At 36.5% G+C, this 22,781-nt stretch overlaps 1 protein-coding gene across 1 annotated transcript in view; it reads right to left on the minus strand.

Moving 5' to 3' along the window:
- Nucleotides 1–22,781, minus strand: part of LOC127412254 (uncharacterized) — a 47,702-nt gene that overhangs the window by 16,547 nt on the left and 8,374 nt on the right. The window contains exons 6-11 of the mRNA XM_051648483.1: nt 17,364–17,568; nt 16,641–16,835; nt 7,868–8,188; nt 6,847–7,185; nt 3,732–3,839; nt 2,413–2,703 (exon numbers count right to left, since the gene is read on the minus strand). Coding sequence (XP_051504443.1) covers nt 2,413–2,703; nt 3,732–3,839; nt 6,847–7,185; nt 7,868–8,188; nt 16,641–16,835; nt 17,364–17,568 — 1,459 coding nt within the window. The remainder of the gene's footprint in view (nt 1–2,412; nt 2,704–3,731; nt 3,840–6,846; nt 7,186–7,867; nt 8,189–16,640; nt 16,836–17,363; nt 17,569–22,781) is intronic.

Consider the following 22,781-nt stretch of genomic DNA (forward strand, 5'->3'; position numbering starts at 1 on the left):
TTAAACTAGACTTTTGTATGTATTTTCATTACAAAAACGCCATAGTTTTTTGTTTTACATGAGTTACCATGGAACTGAGGAGCCATATATGATCTTACCTGTGGTAATGGTGTAATTATAAATACCTCAGTAATATGTAGGAAATAAGTATGGAAGAACTATGCAATCTTTCATAATTTTATGGACCAAGAGATCAGTTTTGCTTCTGTGTAAAATCTGTTCTCCCAGAGGGCAGCGAAATTAACAAAAGCTATTTGTTTCACATACATTTTTTTTCGGAAAGTATGCCAGCTCTGTAACTCCATCCAATGCATGCGAATAATAAGTTAAAAAAGTTTTAATTAGCGATTTGTTTTTCATACAAACATATCGATTAATTACAGAAGATGTTACTTGATCGACTGGAGTCATGTGGATTATAACACTCTTTTCCAGTTATCTGTTGTCCAATGTCTGTGTTTCTTTGCCCACTCTAAACTTTTCTTTTTCAAAAGTGGCTTTTCTTTGCCATTCTTCCCATAAGGCCTGCACCCTTGAGTCTTCTCTTTACTGTTGTACATGAAACTGGTGTTGAGCGGGTAGAATTCAATGAAGCTGTCAGCTGAGGACATGTGAGACGTCTATTTCTCAAACTAGAGACTCTGATGTACTTATCCTCTTGTTTAGTTGTACATCTGGACTTCCACATCTCTTTCTGAAATGTCACCTGAGTATCTGGACAAACTGACAGCTAGAATGCCAAGGATCTTCAAAGTTGTCATTGCTGCACGTTGAGGATTTTTTGATGAAAACTCTTTGTAGTTTAAGAAGTTTTGAACATTCAAATTGTAATAGTAACTTTTCACATTATTAATGTCCTGACTATACATTGAGATCAGTTGAATGCCACTTTGGTGAATAAAAGTAACAATTTATTTCCATAAGAGCAAAATCTGTACATTATTCCAAACTTTTGGCCGCCAGTGTATATACTGTTTTAAAATATTGCCTTAGTCTTTTACTGTTACCAGATGGCCCACACAAAGAGACTACAAGAGTGCAAATTGAACGAAATCTCAGATGCAGTTTATTGTGCTACTCCAATCCCAATGAATAACTACCAGAAGAAAAAAAGTGGTACACAATACAGGACTTTTAATTATAAAGAAGCCCAAAATAAACATAGGACTCTTATATTGAAATGTCTGCACTCCCAGTTGTGAGCTCACTGACGGCTGATTCGCTGAGAAAGTGAATCTGATTCAAACTGCTAACCTGAGCTCCTGAGTTCACACCCTCAGTTCTTTTCGGGTGATACACGAAAAAGATCCGGTTCAAAAGAGTCATTTGTTTACGACTCTCTCGCGCTGGGTTTGTTGTTGCGTGCGGTGCAGCAAGCTCGTCAGAAAAAGAATGGGTGAAAAGAGGCGCGAGACACACTGGTTGTGCGAGTTCTACAAATATATTCAATAACTCACAAGATGATATCTGACGAAACCGCTTATGAATGCACACAACCCAACTGTCGCCAGCGGCGACTCGATTTTAAATTATTGTCGCAATCAATTATTTTTGGTCGCATTTGTGACTATTTTAGCAGCAGCCAGCAGCCCTGAATAAACAATTAAAAGTAAACACTTCATCAACACTACATCATCATCATCAACAGATGATCATTAGTGATCGATTGTCATAAATTTCCGATATGGCTTAATGATTGTGAACTGCTCTGCAACAGCTGAAAACACTCACGAGCCCTCGCGTGCTTGGAGAAAATACAACAGTGACGCGTTCCCACTAGGAAACATGCACATGCATTTAATTAATTAAATCATATTCTTTTGAGTTTGATAATCACATTAGGTCATATCATGATTCCTGTCTTTCTGCCCCCAAAATTTAAGACCTCTTTAAATAAAAATTAAGACTTTTGTTGTATCTTTTAAAATATTTGAGACTATTTAAGACCTTAAATTTTGGAAAACTGAATTTAAGACATTTTAAGACTTTTTAGGGATCCGCGGGAACCTTTGGCCATATCCAGAGGTTTTTTTATTTTATTTTCAAATTGTCATTGATTTCATCTCAAAATTGTCACATCTCATATAATTTTGCTAATGACAGCATACTGTAATATGGTACTGAAATTAGCAACAAGATGGTAAACCGTGCAAACCTAGGATATATTGAGGGAAATTTGCAACATTCTATTCACCAAGAACATTTATTTTTCTATCAAAGTCTAAACGAAATAGAAGTGCATCATGCGACTGAAAGAGAACTTTTCTCTGACCATCTCTTGAGATGGTCTTACTTTGGTTCATTTAGAGCGTTCACATAAAGGTCAAAATTCTGAAAGAAACCAAGTGCAAAACACTTTTAATTTCAGAGCATGTTTGATAATTATTACATTAAAAGGGTTGATCTACTCACCATAGACAGTAACATTTATTCTCTTGTATGTAATCTCTCTGCTGTGGATGATGATGTTCAGTTTATAATCTCCAGAGTCTGTGTCTGTGGTGTTTGTGATGGTCAGAGATCCAGCAGTCTGATCCAGCTGCAGTCTGTTACTGTACTCATCATCAACTGGTGTGACCTTCCCTCTTCTGATTTCAGCTATGAGAGCATTTCCAAAATACACATTCACATCATATCTCTGTATACGAGTATCATCAGTGCTTAGAGGAACAGGATCTCCCTTCATCATTATCACTCTCTTCACTTCATGTCACAGCACCACATAGAAGAGAGAAACATAGGAAACATATGTTGACATTAGAACAGGTGAATGTGTTCACAGCACTGAATACTGAACATTAGGTTTATTTAAACAGATCAGAACATCAGGGTCCATAGTCACAAAAAAATCTTAAGCATAAAAGTAGCTACTAACATGTAAATTTAGGAGCTACTTGCATGCAAATTTAGGAGCAACTCTTAAAAATGATGAGCGATTTTCTCATATGACATTTTTCATCAAAGAGTAATTCATGGAGCAATTTAAGGCTAAAAGTAGCTCTTGAACCCACAACAGCTTAGAAGTCATTTTAAATCCCTAAAAGAGTTAATCGCAAACAATCCGAGGCATATATGCTGTTATCTATTCATGCTGCAATTGAATCAACGTGTTATAATATTTTATACAACAGTTAGTTCCAGTCCTCAAATCTGATTGGCCGAGATGCATTCCAAGAGTGCTGATAGTTCAGACCATCAGCACTGGCTTTACTGTTAACTGTATCGCTCTGCCTGTATTTGTGGTGTTCTAAACTAAAGTTTATTCTGAGTTCTGTACAATCATACAGAGATTCAGTAATACAGTATAGTAATGTCATTTAGCTCAAAACTGGACAATCACGGACTTCAATAATGACTGCACTAAATCAATCAAGTAGAACTAGTTGTAACAACATTTTACATATTGATTATTAACAAAAACATTACACCTTTAAACTCTACTGTAGCACAAATTAGTTTTCTCTGGCTCTATAAGCTGTAGGTAATTGTGACGAGGTGGAGGGCGGGGCTGGGCCATGAGTGCGCACGGCCGGCCCCCAATCGGGCTAATCAGCCGAGGAGAGGGCTAAAGCTGAGCCGGATGCGGCAGTTCGGGAGAGAGGGAGCCACACGCAGCTGTCGTGTGTGTTTATGTTTGTGTCCTTTTAAGTTTTCATTAAACATTTTTTTGATGGTTTGTCCGGTTCCCGCCTCCTCCTTGCCCATGTTAACCTTGTTACAGTAATACTTACCCTTTGGTTTACAGGTCCTGTAAATCACACCAGCAGCAGCAGTAGCAGCCACGAGCAGCAGAACACTAACACACATTCCTGTTATACCACCTGAAGACAGACCTAAAGCTGTAATGATAAAGCAAGACCGTCATTAATGGAACTGAAAGAGGATCTGTTACTGAGTCCTTGTCATGAAGGCCAAATTGGCTGAAGCTTTTATTAGGTTTTCAACAAGTAGTTCTATGCGCTCGGATTTGTAAGAGCAGAGAAGAGACGGCTTTAACGCTATCATCATCTATAGTCAACTGTTGTTGCTACCTTTGTATGAACATATATGTGCTTTAATAAACACAATTGCACTTGAAAATGCTGTGCATTGAGTTTTCTAACACAGATTTCAACTAGCAATTAAATCAATGCTGTGATACTGTCTATTATCTAACGTAGGATTGATAGTATGTACATATTATGAACTTAAAAAAGTCCACTTATGATCATGAGGTAAAGTAGAAATATCTTTATTAGTGCATAATGCAAGCAGTGAAGCCTTTAAAGGAAGCAAACGAGGCAGTGCAAAAAATTCAGGCTAACTTAATATGGGCAGATTTTCTTTGTACACCTTCTCCGTTATGGACGTCAACGTTTCAAACTGCATTTTTCTTCTCCATAAATACTCTGCAGATCCTGCACAGCAGTGTCTGTCCATCTTGCAAATTTATTGAGACGCAAGGGCGCCAGACATTTGACGGCAGAAGCGAGAGCCCGCCAGGGTTTGGTGAGGACACTTGCTTCTGCCGTCAAGCACATGCCACTATCGCGTGTATACAGTTTGCAAGAGACAGCAGTGTGCAGAATTTTTCTTGTTTATTCTCTTCATAATTTTTTTCTCATAATCTCAGATGTGCGGTGGTTCTTTGTTTTTTAGATCAAAAACCTAAAATATCAACAACTCAACAAATGTTTCATTGAATCTTGCTAACCAGAAAAAATGGTGGATATTTTTCTTAACCAACAAGAAGCGTTCGCTGTTTTGACTTTGCAAGGAAAGTACCACCTCAGGAGTAGGTACTAAAATGGTTCCTGATTTGGTTCAGGATTTAGTTCCATGTGGAACTAGTTCATGTGGCGGAAAAACAATGTGAACCCGAAATAGTTCCAGGATCTATGAAAAGTTCCTGCAGTGGAAAACACCTTATATATGCATGTTCTCAGACACTCTATAAAAAGTTTCATTAGGATATACCCAAAATGCCTATCAATGCATTAATTTCCTCAGACAGAGAGGCAGAACATCAGTTTCTGTCTCTGTATTTATGGTTTTTTGTTTAAGCACACTTATAGTGGCTCACTACTGAGCTCTCTAACAAAGGAGTGCTTGTGCTTCATGAGCATTGTTACACCTGTCCAATTACAAAGTAATTCCTGTACATAGTCCTACATCAATTTCAGTCCACCAATTTCAGTTTTCACTAGATGTGTCATGAATTGGATTTGTATTTTATTTTATAATGTTTCTTGAGGTCCACTTATAATGTTAGTGTGATTTTTTCATTAAATAGTCATAATTTAGGAATAATTGGTCATTTTCAATTCAGTTTTTGTGACTTTGATTCAAATGCTCAGTTTTTTGGGGCATGTGTTCTTGAAGACTTCAGTGTAAACGCCCACTGCTGTGATTGGGTAACATCTTTGCATGTGGATAAGTGTAAATGCCCCCACCATTATGCACATGTGGGGTTGTTTTGAAAACTTCGGATGGTTAAAAAAATGACAACCGAAGGATTTCAACCATATATATTTGAGCCAGAGCCTGATCCCGAATTAACCCCCTCCACAAACACCACGGATACTGCAGTCTGTGGCAGCGTGGTAAGTAATCACTGTAATTTACTTGTCTATTTGTGTAATAGGTATTACTTTTATTATTGTTTGAACCAAGACGCGACACAGCGGTGTGTTACATAGTTGGGGCATTTTCCAACGGTGAAACATTTCTGTGTTTTTCAAATGCTGAGTAACGCATGACAGTACCAAATAAAGAGTTAATACATGGTGCTATCACATTTATAACTGTGAAAGGATAAATTTACTGTGCAACATGTAAACGTATACAGGATACATTCACCGGTGTTTGTCACACTGTCGCTCGTCATATAATCATCTTTCATCATATATTCAGTGTAGTGACAAACACATACGTTGTTCATTACAATGAGTCATATTTTCATTAAAAAGGAAAGAGATTGTCTAAATATATTGATATCAATACTCTTTAGGTGTATCTGTGGCAATTGTGCCATCATGCCAACAGATCAAGATGCATAGAGATCCCTGTGCATTAAAACTAATACACGAGCGTCTAAAATCACTAGGATCAATCAAATACTCAGTACACATCTAACAGTCTGTAACATACGAAGCAAAACAGTTAACATGGATACTCACACTTGTTTGTTGCGACATCACTGTCGGGTCCAATATAGTTGGCACTGCATCAACTTTTAATTTAAGTCTCTCTGCAAAGCCTGCTTCGAACTGTGTTTTGTTTGTGAAAGAATCATCGGCAAAATGAAGCGAGCAAACAAACACGTTCTTACCGACACGATCCGGGACTTCATCAAAAATAAACGTCAGCCTTCTCTTTCTTAATGTTGGGATCCTTGCGAAGCAAATGCAAGAAATCTAGTTTCCCACAACCTGGCACTGCACAACGTCTTGACATCTTCATAGCCATCGTGACACTTCCTGTTGCTCCAAAAATAATCTCATCGCTCTACTCTAACGGCAAGACCGGTGGGCAGGCCTAAGCAGTGTCGGCGATAAAGCAGGCGTTGATCTGTTTATGCAGAGGCTGGCCTGTGCTGATGTAATACCTCACTATGACGTATTAGTGAGGAGGAAATAGAGAACAAGCCATTTTGGCACCTTGGTTTCAATAAAGCCTTTTTTTGGATTAAAGAAGAAGTTTTCTGTTCTGAAATTTACAGTATGTTTTTATAGTGCTATGAACTCTTACATGTCAAGATATCATGGCAAGTTTGATTTTCCAATTCATGACCCCTTTAAAACTATAAAATGATTCAGACTGTTAATCTAAAGATCATTAAATTACTCAAGAAGTTGATCTACTCACCACTGACAGCAACACTGAATATCCTGTGTTTGGTCTCTATGTTGTTGGTGATATGTAGATGATAAAATCCAGTGTCTTTAACTCTGGTGTTTGTGATGGTGAGAGATCCAGTCTGATCTAGCTGAAGTCTGCCTTTGAAACTCCCGTCAGCACTATCATATAGTGAGATATTATTGTCCTCTTTATCACATTTAGCTATGAGAGAGCCTTCAGGTCCAAACCTCCACAGTATCAGCTCATCTCCATGTGTTCCACCATTATTGTTTAGAATGACTGTATCTCCTTCCTTCACTGACATGGTCTTCAGTTCTTCTTTCTGTTTATGAACTAGTGGAGAATCTACAAGAACAATTCCACACACAAGTTAAGTTTAATTACCACTCTTTGTTCACACTGCAAAGGGAGGGTATTTTTCTTAAATTACAAGTTTTCTTTCTGTTCAGACCGGAGTCGCTTTTGCGAGCATGTTTAAGTTGGTTGTCATAGTAATTACTCTAACTTCTGCAGGCTCAGTGAGACTTTAGCAATTGATGTTTCATCACTGATTAGTAGAAGCAGTAGTACATCATTAAGTGCAAAGGCTATTTTCATGGCAAGAATAAAAAATAAAAATAAAGCAAAACGTAAATACTTTAACTGAATAAACTAAAAAACACTGAAAAGTTAAAATCCACTTAAGATTTTACAAATATACAAATTTAAACATATACAGCTCTGAAAAAAATTAAGAGACCACTCCAAATTTTTATTAAATCAGCATCTCTACATGTATGGCAGCCATTTCAGTGTCTGTTGAATTCCAACACAAGCACACATCATGATTTCTTTTTCACAGAGCTAGGTAGGTCTATTACTAAAATCAGCTGACTTCAGCACTCATAGTTGCATTTTAGTCCAGGCTCCTGAAGATCTGCCCAACATGAAGCTATATATGTCTGAAGGAAGTACACTGCCACAGGTAATATCATGCCTTTCATCATCACTTACATAATTATTACATTAAACGACTTGATATACTCACCATTGACAATAACACTGAATATCTTGGATGAGGTCCCTTTGCTGCTGGTGATCTCTGCTTTATACTGACCAGAGTGTTTGGTTCGGATGTTTCTGATGGTGAGAAATCCAGTCTGATCCAGCTGTATTCTGTCTCTGAATAGCTTATTATCAACATATGAGACCTTCTTGAATTCTCCATCTACTCGAGCTATAATAGACTTAATTGGTACAAACATCCACTCTAACATAATATATCCTTGTGTTCCATTGTCAGTGTTTAGAGTAACAGAACCTCCCTCCGTCACTGTCTTTACTTGATCAGTCTCAGCACCAAACACAACTGCAGAAAAGAGGAAATATTAGAGATTAAAATGAGACTTCTACACAATGTTGCTGGCCTTTGTACTTGAAGCCATGTCATAAAATTACAATGTATGAGAATTTAAGTTAATAATATACAGAAATGCATTATATTTATTTTTAAGTTTGTTATTATTATGCAGTTTATTATTCAGACTGTAACAGTGAAAAGTTTGGACACTCTGTCACAGGACATAAGCACAGACAGAATAGACAGTTAGGTGATAGCTTTTATGTACAGAAAGCAGGCAAACTTGTAGTAAAAGAAACAGTCAAAGTTTGTTCTCGAAAAGAAGCAAGAGCAGACAAAGGATCCAGAGAGGGGCAGAGCAGAAACCGAATTACAAAAACAAGCCAAAAACTTGTTTAAAGGTGCACACAGTGAGTTTGTGTTCATGTCGTCTTGGACTTACAGTGACACCTAGCGGCTTGGATGCAGGATCATTCAAACACAGTAGTTTTCAGTTACAGATACCAATGTAGAAATTCACTATTTACAGTAAGCCATGGTTAATTTAAACCATCAGTGAAAGTGTCCAATAACAGGGTGGTTACTGACATTAAGCAAGTAATATTTGGCTGCTCATGTGATCTCAACATGGCAACCCCCATGAGGGGACCCTTGCTCCATGCAAGATTAAACAGCTTTTATAAGGTTACTGATGTGACTGTGAGTCTTCATCAATTGTTACTGTACTTCATTTTCAACAAGTTTCTCAAAAGTGATATTCATGTTTTAATTTGTAAAAACTTACTGAGTGCACCTTTAATGCCCTGTGCTCCACATCAGCATTTATTTATTATGCCTTCCTTATGAACAGCAGACACACACACAACCAGACAAAAACGAACACATCCCGAGAGTGTCGTCACAGTAATAACTATGTCAGATGAGTGAGTGCAAATGTGAAAAAAGTATACTAAAAGGAATTGTTCATCCAAAAATGAAAATGTGCTTTTTTTAGCTCACCCTCAGGCCATCCAAGATGTATATGACTTTCTTTCTTCATCAGAACAGAAATGAACATTTTTAGGAAAGCATCCCAACTCTGTAGCTCCATCCAATGCAAGTGAACTGCCATACATTTCTGATGGTCCAAAAAGCATATTTAGGCAGCATCAAAGTAATCCACATGACTCCATATGATTAAGTAACATCTTCTGAAGTGAATCAATAAGTTTGTGTAAAAAACAAATCGCTAATTAAAAAAATTTTAACTTTAAATTGCCGCTTCGACCAACTCTCTGTAGCTGTTTGAACTGACCCAACTCTTGCATGAAATATGGTCCTCTGTGGTGAACAGAGCCAAACTTCTGAATTCTCACGTGAATGCGCCAACATGATGACGTCACACGACAGCAACAACAGGCGCCTAGTGCTAACAGGAAGCGATTTTATAAAGTTACAAATGTTTTAATTCGTTATTTATTTTTTCACACAAACGTATCGATTCACTTCAGAAGACGCTACATGATCGACTGGAGTCGTGTGGATTACTTTGATGCTGCCTAAATATGCTTTTTGAACTGTCAAAAATTGATGACTGTTCACTTGCATTGGATGAAGCTACAGAGCTGGTATACATTCCTAAAAATGTTCATTTCTGTTCTGATGAAGAAAGTCATGTACATCTTGGATGGCCTGAGGGTGAGTAAATAATCAGCAAATGAAAATTTTTTGGTGAACTAATCCTTTAAGTGTAATCGGGTTATGCATATTAATAAATTAAACATAAACAGAATATGGAAAATGACATTTCGTTGCTTACAGCAGATGATCCGGATTAAAACAAGTCCCGAAACAACCTAACATGGTGCACTGATCTTGAAAAAATCCCTCATGGAGTGTCGTGACGTTAAATTGGCTGGAAACACTGGTTTTAGTTTGAGTTAGATCTTCTTGTATTTGGCCAGGGCCGTAGCTAGTGGGGTGATAAGTGGTAATGATTCTATGGGCCCAAAGGTCCCCACAACAAATTCTAAACTGTATTATTTATTTTTTTTATAGGAAGGGGGCCCACAGCAATATACACCTGGTGGTGATCTTTTAGAAAAGAGGCTTAGGATCTAATTGCAGCTTTTCAATGATAGCAAGAAGGTAATACAATAAAAAGAAGAATACAAATGAACTAAATGTATACATAAATGCTACAGCTTATCATAAGAACAAGAACTGACAATCAGTGAAGGAAACAAGAGGGTGTATATATATATATATATATATATATATATATATATATATATATATATATATATATATATATATACACACAGATGAATGATGAGGGAACAGGGAACAGCTGTGGAAGATGGAGGGCAGGTGAGTGTAAACAAAAGGTGCATGCTGGGAAGAGTAGTCCATGAACAAAGGGGAAAACTAAACAGTCACTTAACTGAACTGAATGTGAGGGAAAAAACACGAGGCAGTTCGTGACGCCTTTATCCTATTTAAAGTTAAATTTCAATGTAAATAACAAATAATAAATTAAAAGATATGCATGTTTCCTAAGTGTTTCTAACACTTGTTTGTTTTTCCCTAAATCCTTTTTTCCTTTTTTTTTAATTATTTTTCCAAAATTCCATGTTTTAAAGTTCCATTTAATTTCATTATCAAATTATAAATATAAGATTTTTAGGAAAGTTACCAATCTTTTTAGCTTCATCCAATGCAACTGAATGGACAAAAAATGTTGACGGTCCAAAAAGCAAATTTAGTCAGCATCAAAGTAATCCACATGACTCCAGTTGATTAAGTAACATCTTCTGAAGTTGACGTTTGTGTGAAAAACGAATCGCTAATTAAAACATTTTTAACTTTAATTCGCCGCTTCGACCAACTCTCTGTAGCTGTTTGAATTGACCTAACTCTCGCTTAACAAAAGTTAAGTATGGAGTGCCACAGGGATCCGTTTTAGGGCCTCTGCATTTCTCCTTATATATGCGGCAACGTGATTACATCACGCGACAGCAACATGAGGCGCCGAGTACTAGCAGGAAGCGATTTTTTGAAGTTAAAACATTTTTAATTACCGATTCGTTTTTCATACAAGCGTATTGATTAACTTCAGAAGACATTACTTGATCGTGTGGATTACTTTGATGCTGACTAAATTTGCTTTTTGGTCCATCAAAAACTAGTGTCCATTCACTTGCATTGGAAACTTTCCTAAAAATCTTAAATCCTGTTCTGAAGAAAGAAAGTCATATACACTACCAGTCAAAAGTTTCGAAACACTTTTTTTTTTTACATTTTAGAATAATAATAAAGTCATCAAAACTATGGAATAACATAAATGGAACTATGGGAATTATGTTGTGACTAAACAAAATCCAAAATAAATCAAAACTGTGTTATATTTTAGCATCTTCAAAGTAGTCACCCTTTACCTAGAATTTGCAGATATGTACTCTTGACATTTTCTCAAACAACTTCTTGAGGTATCACCCTGGGATGCTTTTCAAACAGTATTGAAGGAGTTCCCATCTATGTTGGGCACTTATTGGCTGCTTTTCTTTATTATTTGGTCCAAGTCATCAATTTCAAAAACTTTTTCTTTTTAATTAAATTTTAGTTTTATAATGAAATAAATTAATACGGTGGCACAAATATATTTTTGTCTACAAAACTAATTTTAAACATTTAAGCATACGCCTTCAGATCAAAAGATTTTTAAGATCATGAGAAACATTTCAGTCAAGTGTTTCAAAACTTTTGACCAGTAGTGTATATCTCGGATGGCCTGAGGGTGAGTAAATTATCAGCACATTTTTGGGTGAACTATTCCTTTAATACAAAGGTCAGTATTTTCCCCCACAAAAAGCTTTAGAACCATGACAATATAAGAGCCAAGTACTTCATTTCTAACACAACATAATGATTATTAAATTTAGAATAGAAATTGGCTCATAACACAAAGTGCGTACTGTCTGTGTTCAAAGTTTTCTGAAAGATGATCAAGTCCGATCAATGATAAAGTATTCAGGAGTGTATAAAAGACATAAAACATTTCTCATTAATTAAAACAACCATTAAAAAGCCATCTAACAATTCAAAGAACAGAGTTAGATAATTTTACATAAAACAATGATTTTCAAAGAGCTGTTTTTTTTTCAGATCACTTGTCTAAGGCTAAAACTTCGTTCAGCGTATATATTATATATCATATATCATATATATATATATATATATATATATATATATATATATGGACCAATGACGTGACGTGCAATTTTGATGTCCAAACCCCTTTATGGAGTAAATATTAGGAAATGTTTCTAAAAAACACATTCATTGAATCTATTAATGTCTGTTTATTAAATTATATGAACATGTAATGAGGGTTTTACAAAGTTTAAGAATTATTAGACATTATAATCACACAGTGTCATACCGGATAACTGTCCGGACCTCATGGTGAAATGCAAAAAAGCTACAAAAAGTGTTAAAAATCAAATAAAACCAAAAATCTCTGCCACAGGCATTATTGTGTGAGTGTTACCAACAATATATTTAAATATTAAAAAAAATATGACATCCAGTTGATTGTTATGCTTTGGAGCATTCTGTCCCAAAACTGGCAGTCAGCCAATTTCATCCGGGATAACAAGTAATCTGGAGCAATTTTATGGGATATTTTATTTTGACATGTTATAAGACAGGATGTTACACACATACACACACACACTAGGTCAAATTAGCCTATATTATTGTTGATTCATTGCTGGGTCACATTGTATATTAAGTGTAGCATCATTACACATTAATAAAGCCTTAATAAACATGAAATAACTTTTATTCTCTGTTAATAAAGCATGTTATTAAGCATACTTCATTGTACATAGTGCGTTATTAATTATTTCATGTTTAAACGTGTCAAAATGCACCACATTTATAATGTTTTTCCTTTGCCTAGATACTTAATATTTATATAATTATTCATCATTAACAGTTAATATGTAAATGTACAGTTTTCACATTTTGATGATTTTTCTAGATGCCACTGTCAAACAAAGAGAGCAGCAAGGTTTCTTTACAGCGTAGCCTAATTAATTTCCTTGAAAAAACTATTTTCAGTGTGACTCCCTTTGCATAACATAAAAATTTAATTATTGATGAACATCAATTATGTGTAAGTTGTGTAAAAATGACAATTCATGTGTAAACTCATAAGGTGTCATACCAATTAACAATTTCAGTCAGGCGGGATAACGCTGATTTTTTCCCTTAAAATGCATAATTTCATTTTATGGAGTTGAGAAAACAATAATAGTATGATGCCAAGTACTGTAAAACATTTTCAGACATTTTGCAGCTTAAATCACACTGCAGTGTTAAAATGTGGGTAAAGAACTTTAACAAGTATGTCACGTTTAAAGCAAACACATTATAATGAGAAAAAATAATTGTGCAAGTTTTATTTTCCGAGCTTTAATTATTGGTTACTGCCTCACTTTATATATTCATTAAGTAAGTACGTTGTCCCATATGACATTTTGACTGGTGTGGTCATATGATTCTCAATTAAAACACTTAAAACACATTGTTTGAAAATAAGATTTTAGTAATAAAGTAATAACATCCTCATAAAGGCAAAAACTACTTTGATGTGCAGTTTTAACCTATTTTAATTTTTGGTCAATTGAAAAATTTTCCGCTTGTAGAAAGTGAAACCGAAGGTGTTAAAGAATCAACAGAGATCAAACACTTACTGTCCACGAATATTAAGAAAAGCAAGAGTGAAATAAATCTGTTCATTCTGCTGTCGAGTTGAATAAATGATGATGATCAGTGGAGATTGTTAATATTAATCTGCTCCGGTCTGTACGTTAATGTTTCCCGTTGTTTGAGCAGCCGCACCGACTATAAACAAAGCGACCATCATCGAGACTTTAATTTAGACTGACATTTCCTTATGACTCTTTGATTATTACTATATCGAATAAACTTAAATTCGCTCAAAATGATCCAGTAAATTTGCAGTACTGGGTGCAACTGATGTTATGAAGAAAGCGAATAAAAGTAACGGGCAACTCGCGTATTACGACAGTAAGTCGCCGTTTACGGATAGCCGTAAACTGACACCTACATGTCGCAGAATTGGCCCAAGTGGCGCTCACTGCAGAACCGAATGCGTGGAGCTGAACCCACCGGCACCCCAACTTTTTTATTTTTTATTTTTTTTTATTTTTTATTTTTTCATTGCTTTAACCAATATAACATGGCAGTCAAACCAACTGAAAGCATAAGAAATAAACTAAATAAGTAAATAAATAAAAACCTTACAAAAAGATATATCGACAATATACAGATTTCAAAAGGCTATAAATTATACAATATACAATGCATATAACATTAAGATTCAAAAGGTGACATTTAAGGCTTTATAAAAGTTAATACTCTTTAGCGCTTTACTGTTTTTTACTCCTGTTAACAAATTAAAGTAATACTTTACTTCTATTTTGAAGTGTATGAAGTTTGGTTTCTGTGACGACCATTTACATTTATGAATAAAAAAAAATTCCATAAATCAACAATAAATGTATAATATACCATGCTTTATGTTCAATTTTACTATCAAAATAAAACAAAACATCCTCTTTCCTTAAATGCACATCAATAACCGTATTCATCTTAATAAAATATTCTAAATCACACCAGAACATTTTTGTATAAATACAGTCAAAAAAGAGGTGTACAATGCTTTCAATTTCAAAGTTACAAAAAGCACATTTTAAATCAATATCTTTCCTAAATCTTGCAATAACTTGTTTAACAGGGTAAATCCTGTGAATAATCTTAAAGGAGACCTCACAAATCTTATTGGTCACACAATATCATCTTGTAATTTTAAAGGTTTCTTCCCAATTAATATTTTGAAATTGTGCATTCCAAAAACTTTTAGCTGATGGAGATGCACAATTTTGACAGATTTTCCTAAGATAGTTGTTATTAATTTTTTTTATCTGTAATACTTATACCTTCCAACGTAACAGTAAAGTCAATATTTGGTCTTGAAACAATGTTATATTTTAATAATTCAATAAGTTCAACAGGTATAGCATCAATCACAGTCATAAATCATAAATCATAAATTCCTTAAAATATACTGGGAAGGAATATTTTCCAGAGAATTCAGAGTGTGTAAGTAAATTACTATTGCTGTTAAACAGTTGTGACACCAATAAAATATATATTTTTAAACCAACTGACAAAAAAAAAAAAAAAAAAAAAAGATTTATTTCTGTGCTTAATATATTTATTGTTCCAAATTAAACATTTGTGAGGGGAAAAGTTGTGCTTATACATAATCATCCATGATAGTAAGACCTGTTTATGGAAATTAGATAATTTAATGGGAAGTCTACTGACATCAAAGTTACAATTAAGAAGAAAGTCAATGCCTCCAACTTTCTTAAAAATTGTATTTGGTATGTAAAACCATAACCTATCTCTCGAACAAATGTAATTTTGAATCCATTTGACTTTGAGTATAATGTTGGATGATTCAAAATCGAGTACATTTAACCCACCTTGATTAACAGGATTATAGAGAGTTTTTTTATTCAAATAGTGAAGCTTATTCCTCCAAATTAAATGATATAAGTTTTTATTTACCTGATTAATATTTTTCATGATTTCATGATTTTCCAGCATGGTCCGCATCATTTCTGTGACAAAAATCACACCTGTCTGCTGTTTTTGTCTTGTTTGTTCCTTTTAAATGTACACTTAGGGTCTCCAGCTCAAGCAAGAAAAATGAATGCATGCTCTACAACAGGTTAGTTGTGAATATAATTTAGATGGAATATGTGAATATAATTTTGGATGGACTATGCATTATGCTATCTTAATCAAATGATAATGAATAGCCCGACCAGTAGTCTGAATCCAGCCTTGTGACTTTGCAACACTAAAGAAAAAAGAAGACAAGTGTGCTCTAAGACTGGTAAAGAGGCAACCACTCAGCAACATTTGGTAGTAGACTGGAAGAGTCACTTATTTAACAATTTATTAGTCACATACTCCACTGGAATTATTTTAGTTCTATTAACCTTAATTAGCAAAATGTGCAGCTAACACAAAAATCAATCTTCTTTTTAGGAAAATTTTTATAATAAGAAGATATTAATAAGATACTACATTTCATTTTAGTATATTAAGTTTCAAGAACACAACTTTCTGTTTTGCTTTTTCAAAAAAATTTAATGGGTAAAAAAACAAGGCATTTTACAAAACCTAAAACTACAAACAATTGAACAATATTCACACATATCTACCCCACTACTGACTGCATGTTACATGTGAGGGTTGTGCAGGCAAGACACACAAATTTCTCTTCTATCACGGATTTCCAGCATGAAAAACACCATGTCCTCTAGTCTCTGAAAAGTAAAAAGGAAGGAAGCCCGGATTTCATCTTCATGCATTTCACCTTCATAGAGCATGGTGTTCATAAAAAGGTCCCGCATTGTGATGGCCAACAAGGCCTCATCCTCTTTCATCTTCAAGACCTTTGATAGGCGAATCTTTCCAGTAAAGTGGTGTTGGTTCTCCTCCAACCACTCACAGGCCAGCTGAATCTGTCTCATCACTGCTGAGTTCTTTCCAAGGTGCCCATTTGTTATAACTTGGTGAAACCAAAAAGGGGTTCTTTCGACTGCCTTGAAATTGAAAAAAAAGTTTCACTTCATTACAAAAAACATGTTTCTGGACAAACCATTTTCACAGCAGCTGAACTCAGTGACAGACAACTGAGTAGATACAGGAGCAGAGATGTTAGTAACTAAGAGCCTTGTGTGAACCCACAGTAATATACTTCAGGGAATAAAGGTATATTCAATTGAGAATGTTGGTTGCCATAGTTACAACAGTGCTATTGAGATGAAACAGTGCTATTAAGATTGAAAGTCATTGTATCACAGTATTTTGCAATCATGTGGGGAATAGACGTATGCCTTATACTTCCTACTTTGAGTAAAGAGACACCCACTTGTTAATAAACCACTGCAAATGATTTCAGGTCATAGAATCCTACAATCATGTGATAAGTCTGCTGGTGGCGCCTCCATTTCACTTACTGTGTATTCAAGCTTGGTATTAAGTACTGTCAAATTTTGTTTCTTTATCATTAAATGCTGTTTGTTCTGTTACTTACCAGGCATATTGAAAACACTCTTTCTGTGAAGGTCCATGACAACCACTGGTGGATAGTATCCGCATTTGAAGCAAGAATATGAATAGTTGTGTGTAGTCAGGGCTTCAAAGTGCATGTAGGCATGGAGCATTGTGGTCTTTTTAAGGAAGGTCTTATTTTCTGTTTGCTCAAGGACCTCAGTTGCTCGGCTTACAGCATGACGAGTCTAGGAAAGAATAAGACATAGTTAGGCACACATTCAAAAAAATAGGAACAGTACAACATTCCTTGAATGTGCTTCTTACCTGAAGTGATGTACGTAGAACAATACACAAATGAAGGGTGATGAGCATATGGCCATTGAAATTATAAATTCCATCACTCCATTCTTTTTTGTCATTAACAATTTTTATTGATTCCAAAATTATAATGTAAACAATCAGCACATGAAAACACGGAATCAACATTTATCAAAACATGACACCCCCCCCCACCCCACCCCACCCCCTTTCCACCCATCACCCAACATACATCCCAGTGGTCAGACATTAAATACGACAGACACACATATAAACAAGCAGTTCAAAGAAAATACTCCATGACATAAAAAGACAAAGAAATTAACCAACCAACCAACCAACCAACCAAAAAAAAAAAAAAGATTCCACATATTAATTACAGAAATTACCCAATTGTCCCTCTCCACTGCTCCTCCACGTCAACCCCCCAGGAAGGCCAAATGAGTGCCCCACTTCGTGCCATACTCACCCGAACTGCCCAGCCATCTATGAGACATCTCCTCAAAAGCCGCCACTCTTCCCAACTCGGTGCACCACTCATGAAATCAGGGTGCACCCGGCGACTTCCATCCCCTGAGTATCACCTGCCTGCCGATCATCATGCAGGTAAGAACCCAATGTTTTATATATTTATTTATTATATTAATACCCACCCCATCACCCAAAATAAAAAGTCTGGGGCAGAATAAAATCTGAGTGCCCAAGACCTCACAGACAAAACTCTGAACCATTGACCAAAACTCCTGAATCTCAACACAGGACCAAAAAACATGTGCTACGTCCCCATCCTCCAACTGGCATCAACAGCAAGTAGATGTGTCTTTAAGGCCAAGCCTATACAGTCTAGAGGGAGTCCTATAAAAATGATGCAGAATCTTAAATTGAATGATGCGCACCCTTGCATCCCTAGACATAGACTTGTCATTTTTAAAAATTCTACCCCATTCTACATCTTCTAGTACTAAATTCAAATCTCTCTCCCTTAACTTCTTAAGAGATGTTAAAACCCCATCTCCTAGTCTCTGAATTAGCCAGGAATAGTACGCTGAAGCTTCATGACCTTTTCTAAAAGCAGCAAGCACCATCTCAAGAGTGTCTGCCGCTTTAGGGGGCTGCGTACTACACCCAGAGGTGGTACAGAGTAGATGGTGCAGCTGTAAGTACCTGAAGAATTGAGATCTGGGAATCCCAAACTGCTGTATAAAAGGATCTCAATGCTCCATTTTCATACAGGTCACCCAACGTCCCCAACGTCACGTAACACCCTTCCCAATCCATTCTGTCCAGCAGAAAGGGGACTTGTTAATGCACAATTTCAGGTTTAACCAAATACTTGCAGCAACGTTCAGATGAATGTCCGAATTGAACAAACAAGGAACTTTTGTCCACACTAAATGCATGTGTGAGATAACTGGATGTGTCTTTACTTCTCTGGGCAGCTTGATAGAAAGTCTTTGTAAGGCAAGATAGGGGCAAGGACCTCCTGTTCAATAAAGAGTCAGGGAGGGGTCTCTCAGGTGGAAGCAAACAATGAGCCAAATGTCTGAGACCAAAAGCATAATAGTAAAACAAAATCTTGTGGAGACCCAACCCACCTTTGTCAATTGGCCTGTGTAACTTCTTAAAATGCATCCGAGGACGTTTACCATTCCAGATAAAGGATTTAGCTATACTATCAAATTTTTTAAACTAAAAGAGGGGAAATTCAGTGGGGAGGGACGGTAGTAGGTAGTTGAATTTTGGAATACAATTCATTTTAATAGCATTAACCTTCTCAGTCATAGAATAATGTAATGAAGCCCACTTGCTCACATTACTCGAAAACCTTGTTTAAAAAGGGGTCAAAATTAACTCGAACTAAATCACACAAATTTGCTGGGAATAAAATGCCCAAATATTTAATGCCCTGTTTGGGCCACTGAAAGGTGCCCAGCTGGAAAGCCGCTACTGGGCAGTACGCTGTCAAAGCCAAAGCTTCGGATTTAGACCAATTGACTCTGTATTCTGAGAAATTAGAAAAGGAATTAATAATTCTATGGAGGCAAGGCATAGATCTAGTAGGGTCGGAGACGAATAATAAAATATCATCTGCGTAAAGCAGAAGCTTATGTGCCACCCCTCCTGCCATCACCCCTGGAAAATTGTTCTCCTTTCTTATCACGACTGCTAATGGTTCCATGGCAAGACAGAACAATAATGGGGAAAGAGGGCAGCCCTGCTGGGTGCCCCTATCCAGAGTAAAATAATCTGTAATTAATCCATTTGTTTGTACCACCGCTACCGGGTGTCTATAAAGTAACTTAATCCATCCAATAAAAGTATTCTCGAACCGTATATTTCCAAAATCTTAAAAAGATAATCCTATTCTCCCATATCAAAGGCCTTTTCAGCATCAAGTGAGATGGCAGCGACCGGAGTCTGATCGTTCACCACTGACCACATGATATTGATGAAACTCCCAATGTTATCAGAAGAGCTATGGCCCCGAATAGACCCCACCTGATCTATATGTATAAGAGAAGTCATAGCTTTACTCAATCGATTAGCCAAAATTGTTGACAGTATTTTTACGTCTAGCTGGATCAGGGAAATTGGACGGTGCTCAGTCGTCAGTTTAGGGAGTTCTAATGGTTCCACAAAGTTTCTAATATATTCATTGGTAGACGAAGATGTGGAACTATAAAGATCAAGATAGAATTCTTTAAAAGCATTATTAATATCAATGGCTGAGGTAAATATTTCACCACCAGCAGATTTCACTGAGGGAATGGTAAAAAAAATTCTCTCTGCTTTATATATCTAGTCAAAAGCTTCCCTGCTTTGTCCCCCGACTCAAAGTATGACTGTCTTGCCCTGAATAACCAAAACTCCACCTTCTGTGACAAAATAGTATTATATCTGTATTTCAATCGGGTCAATTCTCTGAGGCCATCAGCTGATATTCGGCGCTTCAGCTCTGCCTCGGCACTTTTAATATTCCCTTCCAAATCCACAAGTTCTCGTGCTTTGGATTTTTTTGATGAATGGGGCATACTGTATGATACAACCCCTAAGAACCACCTTAAGTGCTTTCCAAGCCACACCCACAGATGATACTGAGGACCAGTTGGTCTCCATATAAACATTGATTTCAGCCTTTAACATTTGTCGGAAATCAGGATTTTGCAAAAGGGATACATTAAAGCAGCAACTATATGATTTCTTTTTCTCCGAATGTGGCAGCTCCTCTAAACTCACCAGGGCGTGATCTGAGACTAAAATGTTTGCAATTGAGCAATCAACAACAGATGAAATGAGGGACTTAGATATATATTTAAAAAAAAAAATCTATTCTAGAATAGATCTTATGGACTGATGAAAAAAAATGTACAGTCCCTACCTGATGGGTTCAAAAGTCTCCAAAGACCAAGATTTTTACACTTCCTGTGAAGTGTCAATGTTGCTCTAGTGGGCTTACACACTTTTGCTTCACTATGATCAAGGACTGAGTCCATCAAAAGATTAAAGTCTCCTCCCAATATTATATCATGAGGGGTGCCAGCAGCTTGCAACATCCCTTCAAGATCTATAAAAAAAGCCCTGATCATCAGCATTAGGTACGTAAATATTAGCCAAATTCAACATTTGCCCCTGAATTTCTGCTAAAAAAAAAGTATCTATTCTCAGTTTGGCTGGGAACATCAGTGCAAAAGTGATCTTCCGTTGATGTAAGAGTTTCTTGCATTCCTTGAATCGATCACGTTTCTCTCTTGTCGAATTCCCAAAGTCTGGGAACAAGAAAATGTTGTGATTCTTCCAAGAAAGATTTCCTTTGCTCCTTGCCTCACGTAACACAAGATCTTTATCGGATGATCTCAGAAATTTGGCCAGAATTGATCGGGGCCTGTCTCGCTCAGCCAATCTCCGAGCTGGAACCCTGTGCTCTCGCTCGATTTCCAGCTTATGGCCTGTTATATCAGCAGACTCGGGAAGAGCCCATCTAAAAATTTCACCATATCTCTCCCTTCCTCTTGCTCAGGAATTCCAACAATTCGGACATTAGTTCACCTACTGTGGTTCTCAAAATCCTCCAATTTTTCAAAAATTCGTTCCAAATCTATCTTGGTCGCTAGCGGATTAGCAGATAATTCCCTTTCCAATGACTCCAGATAATCGATCCGTTTCTCGACATCCAACAATCTTGTAACCAACTCAGAGAATTTAGTTTCCATCGCAGTAATCGATCGACATATTACAGCGAGATCTTCTAAGTCGGCAACAACTTTCATCAGCATCACAGACATGTTGGACAGTTGACGCTGGATTTCTCCTGACGCACCGTCCAAACCGAGTCCCTGGTCTGCAGGCCCGTCAGAGGTTTCAGCTTGAGCACATAAGTGTCTTTTAATATCTCCAGAGTCCGAGGATTTTGACTTCTTTGCCATGTTGACTTCAAAGAACAGATATGTAGCAGGATGTGTTGAATCTCACTGGTTTATGACATAAAAATGATAAAAAAATTAGCAAAGTGTGCAGAGCTCGTCATTTACACATACGCTCCTCGCATGGCGTCAGGTGAATCTCCCCCATCACTACATTCTTGATATCGGTACATTAGCCCACAGTCAGGGCATGCCCTACAGTAAGTAGAAAAGCCTTAAAAAAAGAAAGGGGAAAGAAAAAGTACAATAAGTTATTGTAATTGATTGATATTAATCATATTATATCTAGCAAGTTCACTGTGCACCTTCTGTACAACACTGACTTTACTGTTACTTTGTTTTTAACATTAGTTAAATCGGTATGGCTAAGTTCATATGGATGACTTTTTGACATGTCTCACCATCTACAACACCAGTCTATGTCTCAAGTTTGGCATATTCTGTAATGAGCACTGGCTCACTAAGATGCCCGACACACTCTATGCATGACGTTTCTTTTGGAATCAATTGCCTTGGAAGATCTTGCAAAGATTTGGAGCCAGTGACCAAATGCTGGGGAAGCATTTGCACTATTTTTTTTTGCAGTAAATAGTGGATCATCTTCCGGAGGCCTGCATCATCAGGAGGAAATGCTGGTGTATCACCTACACCTGGTCTTGCATTGCATTTGTGATCTTGTGCATCTTGATTAATCGCAACTGGATCTGGCCTAGCATCGC

Source organism: Myxocyprinus asiaticus, chromosome 2 (genome assembly GCF_019703515.2).
Source record: "Myxocyprinus asiaticus isolate MX2 ecotype Aquarium Trade chromosome 2, UBuf_Myxa_2, whole genome shotgun sequence".
Lineage (NCBI taxonomy): Eukaryota > Metazoa > Chordata > Actinopteri > Cypriniformes > Catostomidae > Myxocyprinus > Myxocyprinus asiaticus.